The sequence below is a fragment of the Nicotiana tomentosiformis genome, chromosome 1, assembly GCF_000390325.3.
Source record: "Nicotiana tomentosiformis chromosome 1, ASM39032v3, whole genome shotgun sequence".
NCBI classification, from domain to species: Eukaryota; Viridiplantae; Streptophyta; class Magnoliopsida; order Solanales; family Solanaceae; genus Nicotiana; species Nicotiana tomentosiformis.
In genome coordinates this window covers 139,788,483-139,798,610 of record NC_090812.1, presented here as the reverse complement: position 1 = coordinate 139,798,610, position 10,128 = coordinate 139,788,483, and the positions used below count along the sequence as shown (strand labels likewise).

Sequence of the window (10,128 nt, the reverse complement as noted above, 5' to 3'; positions counted from 1 at the left end):
TTGTGTGGCTGCTATATCAGAGAAGCATCCACTTGTTATAGCTATTATATCAAGTTATTATATTACAATTCAAGTATGTTAACCTTAAAATAGATGTCTTTGATCCTTGCTTCAATAAGAAAAAAAATGAAATGAAACCAACAGTTCATTTATTTAGCAAAGTTTTTACGTGAAACCAAAACATTAAATTCTTGTGCGGTTAATATATAAAACTGTATACGCACCCTGCACTTCGTTTATTCTTAATTTCCACCAACTAAATATAGAAACTAGCCTTAAGAAGAGGAAACAAAAAGTACTATCTAATAATTAAGACTGGTGATGCTGAAGAACCGGAAAGGGTAGGCTATAGGAAGGCGAGAAATGTAAGGAGAACCAACAAAGAATAGAGCGAATCAGATGGAAAGAAAGAATGAGCCAACAATCAAAATGAGAGACAAAGAGATCATTTCGGTAATTAATCTACGGTCCTCAGAGGGATTTCCCTTACTATAAAAAGCCCTCATGGAGATGGTGAATAGTGCAAGCTCTAGCAGGAAGAAGAAATAAGAAGAAGAAGAAGAAGAAGAAGCGTCTCCTCTTCTTCTTATGAGAGTAAAAAATAAAACTCCCAAAAAAAAGAAAATCATCAAAAAAACAAATTTCAAAAAGAGTTTTTGTGTTTGGGGATTAAAGAATAAAAAAAACAACGTCATGGGAAGTGGTAAAGTAACATTTGTGGCTTTGCTACTTTGCCTCTCCGTAGGGGTGATAGCTGAGGACCCTTACCTCTACTTTAACTGGAATGTCACCTATGGAACAATTGCTCCATTGGGTGTACCACAACAAGGAATTCTCATCAATGGTCAGTTCCCCGGGCCTAGAATTAATTGTACCTCTAACAACAACATTGTTGTGAATGTCTTCAACAATTTGGACGAGCCATTCCTTTTTACATGGAACGGTGTCCAACATAGGAAGAACTCATGGCAAGATGGTACCCCGGGAACCATGTGTCCAATCATGCCCGGTCAAAATTTCACCTACCGTTTCCAGGTCAAGGACCAGATCGGTAGCTACTCCTACTTCCCAACCACAGCCTTGCACCGGGCAGCGGGTGGTTATGGTGCTCTCAACGTCCACAGTCGTGCTCTCATCCCAGTTCCCTTTGACAATCCTGCTGATGAATACAATGTGTTCGTCGGGGATTGGTACAACAAGGGTCACAAGACCTTGAAAAAGATCTTGGACGGTGGACGCACTATTGGCAGGCCTGATGGTATTATCATTAATGGTAAATCTGCCAAGGTTGGTGAGGCAAAAGAGCCACTCTTTACCATGGAGGCCGGCAAGACCTATAGGTACAGATTCTGCAACCTTGGTATGAGGTCATCTGTTAACATCAGATTCCAAGGTCACCCAATGAAATTAGTCGAGCTAGAGGGATCCCACACCGTACAAAACATCTACGATTCCTTGGACCTCCATGTTGGTCAGTGCCTCTCAGTATTGGTCACTGCTGATCAGGAGCCCAAGGACTACTACTTGGTTGTTTCAAGCAGGTTCTTGAAGCAAGCCCTCTCCTCCGTGGCCATCATCCGATACGCCAACGGCAAGGGCCCAGCTTCTCCTGAGCTCCCAACACCCCCACCAGAAAACACCGAAGGCATTGCCTGGTCCATGAACCAGTTCCGCTCCTTCAGATGGAACCTCACCGCTAGTGCTGCCCGACCCAACCCACAAGGATCCTACCATTATGGACAGATCAACATCACCCGCACCATCAAGATCTTCAACTCAATGAGCCAAGTAGGTGGTAAGCTTAGATATGGCTTGAACGGTATCTCCCACACTAATGGCGAGACTCCATTGAAGCTTGTTGAGTACTTTGGAGCTACCGATAAGGCCTTCAAGTATGATCTCATGGCTGACGAAGCCCCGGCCGACCCAAGCAAGCTCACTATCGCCACAAATGTGAAGAACGCCACCTACCGTAACTTCGTGGAAATCATCTTCGAGAACCACGAGAAGACTATCCGTACCTATCACTTGGATGGATATTCCTTCTTCGCCGTTGCTGTCGAGCCCGGGAGGTGGAGCCCTGAGAAGAGAAAGAACTACAACTTGGTGGACGGCTTAAGCAGGAACAACATCCAAGTCTATCCAAACTCATGGGCAGCTATAATGTTGACATTTGACAATGCAGGTATGTGGAACTTGAGGTCAGAGATGTGGGAGAAAACTTACTTGGGAGAGCAATTGTACTTCAGTGTTCTCTCCCCAAGCCGCTCATTGAGGGATGAATACAACATCCCAGACAACCATCCTCTCTGCGGTATCGTCAAGGGCCTGTCCATGCCAGCTCCATACAAGGCTTAAATTCTGTAATGATCAATCTGTATTGGTAGAATCAAAGGGGAGGGGTAATGAATAGGAGCTTAATCTGTTCATGGATGTATTTGTTTTCTTTCCCCAAAAAATAAATAGGACAAAACATTAAATAAGTTTTTTGTTTTACCTTCACGTATTTTACTATGCCAGTTCTCTAATAATTTTGACTGCCATCTTTACTTTATGCATTTATGCATGCGATCATCTTCGGTTAATTCTTTTCCCTTTAATTTTGTCCTGGGCGGAAGACTTTTCTGATGAATAATTTCTTCGAACACTCAAAACTAAGTAATCTTGTACTCAAATAGGAAAAGATTAAGGAATTCGATTGGCTTGATCCAAAGGAAGATTAAAGTCGGCTTCTAATTAATCTCGCTTATAATTATACTTTTGTTCCTCGTTTTTCCTTCTCTGCATAAAATTCCAACAACATCGGAGTGTATTGTACAAAGTCCTTCAGTTTTTCATACTTTTAGCAATTAGCAAGTAGACGATAATAATTTGCTTTTGTTTAATAATAATGTGGTAAAATGACTGCAACGTGACTTTCTGCTTTTAGCTTGTTGATGCATCCCTTACTATTACTGCGTGCTGTTATGTATCTTCCAATAGAAAGAAACAACATCAACGACCCAGTGTATTCCCACAAGTGGGGTCTGGGAAGGGTGAAATATACGCAGCCTTACCCCTACCGTAGACGGGCAGAGAGGCTGTTTCCGATAGACTTTCAGCTAACGAAAAGATGAATTCCAATAGAAAGAACTGTTAACAGATTATACGGTAAAGATCAGGTAATACTTAGCTAACGAAAAGATGAATTCCAATAGAAAGAACTGTTAACAGATTATACGGTAAAGATCAGGTAATACTTATCAGTCTTAAGGCAGTATGAGCAACAATTAGCATGGATCATAAAAAGGTTGTCGATTTAAAAAGGACGACTATAATTTGGCTGATATTCAGCCTAAAAGTAAATATAGGCAGTTCTTGGCCCTCTGCATACAGCTCCGAGTTAGGGCAACTTTTAAGGGATCACATTTTTCAAGTTGCATGGGATACGAGTCAAACATCAATGATAAGGACCCTATTTTTGTTAGAAAAGTTTTGGCAAGAATCCTCTTTATGCCGGGGATTCACTTCGATTACTTCAACTGCCTATCGTTATCAATCCGATGGGGAAAATGAGTTGTTAAATCGTTACGTGGAGATCTATTTAAGGTGCTTTTGTTCGAAGTCATATCATGATTTGGTTGGTTCGTATTTATGGAAGAATGGTGGTGTAATACTACCTATCATTCTGCCATAAAAATTACTCCTTCTGAAGCATGTTATGCCTATGCTCCTCTAGTACATCTGCCTTATTTTCTAGGAAGAATCATCAAGAGGTGGGACTGGACCTCGTTCAATAGAAGCTCAGGTTGAGGCTGTTATGTACCACTCATCTCGAGTTCGACAAAAAGTCCCCAGCAGAATAACAAAGGTCTGACATAGTATTTGCAGAAGAATGGGTCTAATAGAAGATTCAACACAGCAGATTCACTCTCATCCAAAGGGCATTTAATAGTTGCTATGAATTTTCAGACCAGATTAGATTTTGGAGAGGACGTTGATCATATGCCTATAAGGTTTCACTACCTCCTGCCTTCGTACTTCATCTCACATTCCATGTTTGCCAGTTAAAGCCATGCCATTATCTACCAACTACCTTTATACATCCTTCAAACTTTGATATGTACAATTCTTCTTGTCATGAACCTCATGCTGATTTCTAAAGGTGCATGTTCAAGAAGAGAAATAGAGTTGTTCTCCAGATTTTGGTCTGGTGGTATCCCAGTTCACCTCTGCAAAATTCCTAGGAGGTTTATTACGAAGTGAAGGCTGGGTTCTTACATTTTATCCCTTGAGGTCAAATCCAATGAAGCTAAGCAGCCTAAGGCTCAAGTTGGAGAAAGAAGTGCAAGCAACTGGAAGCTTCTCAGAAGGTAGCAAGTGGAGGGAATATTAGAATACTCGAATTCTTAAACAAGCAGAAAAAATTCAGCCAGGAAAAAGGAATGCCTCAACAAAAATACACTGTACACAATGGAAAAAGTTGTAATTTCATACATTTTCTCCTCCCCACAATTGCTACAAGCAGGTTCAGATTATAGAATCGAAAAGTTAAGAATAAGATACACAACTCACATAAGAAATTCTCCCTATCATATTAGGCTAAATGCAATCTTGTAATACAACTATGAATCCTAACAAAATTCTGCAATCAGTAATTCCTGACCTTCCTCGTGCCTCCAACACAAAAAAGAACCCAAAAAAAAAAAGACATAAGGAGATTTGGTAACAGAAGTGAAGCGAAAGGTAACAAAAGACCAACACGGCCAAACCTTTACATTGCTTTGACAACTAGCAGATCCATTCCTTAGGGTTGATACAAGCATCCAAGAGTTTCCATTCTTCAGTGCCTTCTTCTGGTTGCTGCATTGAGCAACAAGCATTTAGTTGATATTCTATGATGCTTTCCCAGCGCGCCCTCCTATCTAATAATGATATCAATAAAATAGATAGCAGAGTAAAGCTTACATGGTCATACTCCCATCGTGCAGTTAATGGAAGAGATACAAGAATGCTCTCAATCCTACCTCCTGTCTTGAGACCAAATGTAGTTCCACGGTCATAAACCTGCAATTACAAGGGAAATAAAGGAGTTAAACAATAATCATCGTAGATAGGCAAATAGGAATTAAGGAAACAAAGTATTTCACCAAGTTGAATTCCACATAGCGGCCCCTCCGTAGTTGTTGCCATGCTTTGTTTTCTTCTGTGAAAGGGGTATCCTTCCTCTTCTCTATGATAGGTATATATGCTGGAATGACGGAATTTGCGCACTCTACAATTCCAAAACTGACACTTCAAGGAAAGTATTTTATCCATTAAAGCAAAAAGTTCTCCGTGCTTGAATTAACTTTCGTTGCTAGATTATGGATTGTTGTTGTCCTAATTATTTCAGGGAAAATGAAAAATAAGATATAATCTAGTCTAGCAATACAGTTTCCAGCATATCAACAACTCCTTAAGCAGCACTTGAAATCTTGGGCTTAAAGGCACTAACATCTTGGGTATTCATCCAAGGAATGCATATGAGGAAATAGCACACAGCTAACTCCCTTCTAGAGATAAGTGTCGAACTAACAGATGCCATTGTGTTTTTTACGCATAAAAGGAAGCTTGTCTATGATAAGTTGACTGCTCTGTTTCCTCCATTAACAAAGATTATTTACAAGCACATGTGAGGTCATTTTCACACCATTTACCTGTAGAAAAGGAAAGAAGCATTTCTTGATCATAGTCGTTCAGATCATCAAAGAAAATTCCTCCAAGACCTCGCCTCTCACCACGATGCTGCAAGACAACGAGCTCAATGAAAAGCTATATTGTGCCCATACTTTAATTTAAAAATTAAAAGAATAGGCAACCAGAATAAAGATCCATACTTTAACTCAACATCTAAAAGAATAGACAGCAATACAAGAGAAAACCCATTATAAGCTTCCAACAATTTTAAATGCAGAAAAGCGGGAACTACTTTTCAACTTAAGGATCCTGCACAATGATGCTAGTCCTGAACAGAAATATACAGATATAGAGAGGAAAGGGCAAGAGTAGCTATTGCTTGCTTTTTGGCTAAACAGTTGCATAAGAGGATCAACATGTCACATATCTTAAATGTTTCTAAAGTTTTATGAAGGCCTCTGAATATCTTTTATGTGAATCGTGTGGCTTATATAGTACTTTTACCAAGGGAAGGCAGAGGTTTCACGTGTAAGTGTAATACCCTCATGAGGTATTTGAGAAGGAATTCCTTGATATTAGAGATTTCAATCGCCAGTTCCAGCAACCAACAGCAACATGTGTCTAGAGGACCCGAAACTTGAGTTACAATTTAAGGAATCAATATATATGGCAGAATCACAACAGATCAGTACACGACCTCAAAAACCACAAGAGAACTAGGGTACACTATTGAGGGGAGAATTCTTATACGGGTTTCTGTGATTTAAGGAGATACATCTGTCAAAAGACTATGTAGCTGTTAGGTAGTACCACATGTTAGTCATGTGATTTACTTTTATGGATCTCCGGCTCTGATTTGCCTGGAAATGTTAAGTTGTTTTATATTAAATATATTAAAGATTCAGCTAAAACCATCATAAGTTAGTGAGTTAATAGCCACTCTGAGAATATTTCAACCATGCAAAATTTCCCTATTTACCTAAGTACTCCACCAGATTTTGGAATTCATTCCAGCATATATACCAACCATGTTAGAAAATGAAGCTTGCTTACCTTAATATAGAAATAGTCATCACACCATTTCTTAAACCGAGGGTAGAAGCTAGCATCGAATTTATCACAAGCAGCTTTTTGCACCTACAAAACAGTCGATCTGCTTCATGTAATGCAAACAGAAAATCACTATCAAACATTAGAAAAATGTCTTAGATGCATTTTCTCATGGTATAATTATCTCAGTTTGACATGCTGAAATTGTGAACTAAAGATATAGAGACGAAAACCATTTGAGCACTTATACCGAATGGAAGTGCTTCACATCCTCCTCGAAAATGTAAGCAGGTGTAAGGTCAGTACCACCACCAAACCACCATTGCCTTGGTGCTCCTGGTGCATCTGCATTTATATTGATCATAAGTAACTTTATAGTTCATATAGCTCTCCTCTATAGAGGGATCAGCACGATGGCATATCATACACATGAAGTTATAAAAGGTAAATCCAGAGAATCTTAATGACGTATAACTGCAGCAGTCTCACTCAAGCTGAAACACACTAATTTTTATTAGAGAAAAAACAAGGAGGAAATTGCGATTCTAGGTTACTAAGAAATTTCAAGTTGATACTCATGATATCCAATAAAGGACAAGGTTCTGTTAATAAGAATGTGTGGCTTTGGCTCTTTTGCCAAATAATTCTACAAATGTAACGAATTATTAACTGTTAAACCATTTATGATTAGTCACCTTCTATACTAGGAGGTGCCTATTTTGATATTTTTACCCCTTCTTGTAGATTAAAAAGTAGCTAAGTTTGAGAATTTGATTTTAGAGAAACCAAAATTTTCATATTATTTGAAGGTCAAAGTGTGTTCAGTTGGATTTTTTTTTATTTTTTATAAGTAAGGTGAGAAATTTCATTTAAACTGCACCAAGAATGTGCAAAATATGTACAACAGAAACTTTCATCCTCCCCCTCCTTCAACTTGCAGGGAGTGCCAGAAATCAGTAACAGAGTTTACATCAATATGAAAAGACAGCTTACGACATGATTTTAACAAATGTGTTTAGTTGGATATTACGAAAACCAAATTGAAGTTTGTATGTAATTGAGGAACTAAAACTGCAATATCCCAAAAAGAAACTATTGGCAATACAAGTTTGTGAGAGGCATAGAGATATAAGATACGGGCCATGGGGTGGAAAAAGAAAAAAAATCAACTTGCATAATATAAAACCTCACTTCAACCAATTATGTCTAGCAATGTTTTTGACACAACTATGTGTCCTCATTTTTCCCTAATGCAATTTTAAGAATATAATCCCGAGGCGAATTCAGTCAGGCTACTATAACAGGATTTCGCTTGCTGTGATCTACAGGAGGTAGCACCTACCAAAGCAAGTTAAGAACCACCTCGGAGTAGGCAGAACTATCATGAAGATTAGAAGGTACAACTGCAAAAGGTGCACATATGATATGTATACGACAACATTACTAGCATTCAGTGCACACCAAGGAGTAGAACCCTCCAGTCCTATATCTGGAACTGCCATCTCTTCTTTTTCTAGTAAATTGAGTCTGTCTTTTCAAATGTCGCACAAAAGTACAACAGGAATCTGCATCACCTTGTAGTCCTAGGTTTTGCAATTTCGTCTTCTACCACTAGAAAAATCTTTCAATCTTAAGCAAATCGGAACCGTCATCAACAAAGAATAACGATAATCAAGAGAAGGAATACCTTTTGGAGCATCAGTCTCAAAGTAACGATAATTAAAATGCAAAGTTGGCGCAAATGGATTTTTTGGATGCAGCACCTGGGGAAAAAATAAAACACACTAACGATTACAATTTTCTGATAAAACTCATATTCAAATAAAGGGAGCAAAGATTTTTTTTAATGTCAGAAAAAGAGAATAAGAAGTTGATCACTTTAGTCTATAGCATATATATTAGCCTACGATTTAAAGAACGTTTCGTTTTAGAGAACCCCTGATTTGTCTATAACAAAAGTATCTAGCATTGGAAGGAAATGGGCCCCAATAGAGTCGAATGGCTGATCGGATCTAGTTTTTGGAATTGAGAAATAGGCTCTAGCATTCTCACTGGTGGAACTAGGTTGGGAAAGGGGATTCAATTGAACCCCTTCATTGAAAAATTATATTATACAAATAGGACAAAAACGATTTTTTTTGGCTATATATAAGCATAAGAGAATATTTTCGTTAAGTGGCAAAGGGGTTAAAAAACTGCTACTTTTGAATCCCGTTATATAAATTCCTAGCTCCGCCACCGAGCATTCTACCGGCTGTTAACTAAGCAGTAGAAACTGAAGAAACATAAATTCTAAACTACCATCCATATTATCCTAAAAGACAAGAAAAAACAGAAGTACAAAAGATAAATGTGGGGAAGTGACAATTTTCTTTAAAAAAAAAAAAAAGAGCAGAAATGTGGAAACTTACAGAGCTAACTCCAGCAGCAAAAAAAGGAATAGGGCCGGGCTTGACATTTCCATTATCAGTGGGTCTAGCAGCCCGATAAGCTTCAGGAGGCATAACACCATAAACAACAGAAACATTAACACCAGCCTTTTCCCAAATAGCCCCATCTTGCAAAACCCTACTGATTCCACCGCCACCACCAGGCCTTGACCAAACATCTTCCTTAAACTTTGCTCCTCCGTCCGCTTTTTCTATTGCCAAACACACACTGTCTTGAGCTTCTCTTATCATCTTCTCAAATCGACCTCTAACTGAACTCGAACTTGAAGTAACATTGGATCCTTTATCCGATTCTCGAAGAAATGTATCTGGCTTTTGGGATTCAGCTACTTCTTTCTCAATCATTGCTTGAATTTTAAATGAATAGTTGGGTGTTGGTTTTTTAGCTGTTTTATAGGATACAGTAAAGGGTAAGTGGGGTTTAGTTAAAAATGAAAATGAAGAATGGAAAGAATGAGGAAATTGGGAAGTGGGAGTGGAAGAGGATGAAGGAGAAGAGAGAATTGGAGTAAGCATTGCTGATTAATAGTGTGGAAATTGGAGAGAAGAAAGAGTAGCTTATTAATGGGTTGTTTTTGGAGGATAAGGGGAATGGATGATTTTGCGATAGGGGGTAACAAGAATCCAAGGGTGAAGCCAGCAGTTTGTTTCATTTGACTGCTCTTTTATCTTCCTTATAGTAATATATACCCACAGGAATTACTCTGGTTTTATGACTAGGCAATTTAACTTTAGGAATGTCAATATTTTGACCTCTCCAATTTTGATATGAGCTACCCATTGATTTGTAATGGATTTAGCACTGGAAACACGTTCTATAGAGATACAAGTCAACATGACAAATTGACAACGGTTGGTAATAGAATATTTTAAGGGAAAAGAGTCAGAAATACCCTTTACTATTCAATAATAATGATCATTTATACCATCCATTACTATTTGTCTATCACAGTCCTGACGTCATAAAATT

General features: G+C 38.4%; 2 protein-coding genes across 2 annotated transcripts; one reads left to right on the top strand and one right to left on the bottom strand.

Annotated features, from left to right (window-relative positions):
* The first annotated feature begins 403 nt into the window (after positions 1-403).
* LOC104085910 (L-ascorbate oxidase homolog) lies at positions 404-2,483 on the top strand. The gene has a single exon (XM_009590035.4). It carries the CDS (start codon positions 589-591, stop codon positions 2,356-2,358), a length of 1,770 nt encoding a protein of 589 aa, XP_009588330.1. The 5' UTR covers positions 404-588; the 3' UTR covers positions 2,359-2,483.
* Positions 2,484-4,453: 1,970 nt separating this feature from the next.
* On the bottom strand, positions 4,454-9,812 carry LOC104085909 (oxygen-dependent coproporphyrinogen-III oxidase, chloroplastic). Its single transcript, XM_009590033.4, has 8 exons — positions 9,120-9,812; positions 8,396-8,471; positions 6,959-7,053; positions 6,712-6,795; positions 5,679-5,766; positions 5,130-5,254; positions 4,948-5,046; positions 4,454-4,842 (listed from the first exon to the last, which is right to left on the bottom strand). Exons 1-8 carry the CDS (start codon positions 9,672-9,674, stop codon positions 4,771-4,773), a joined length of 1,194 nt encoding a protein of 397 aa, XP_009588328.1. The 5' UTR covers positions 9,675-9,812; the 3' UTR covers positions 4,454-4,770.
* Positions 9,813-10,128: the final 316 nt, after the last annotated feature.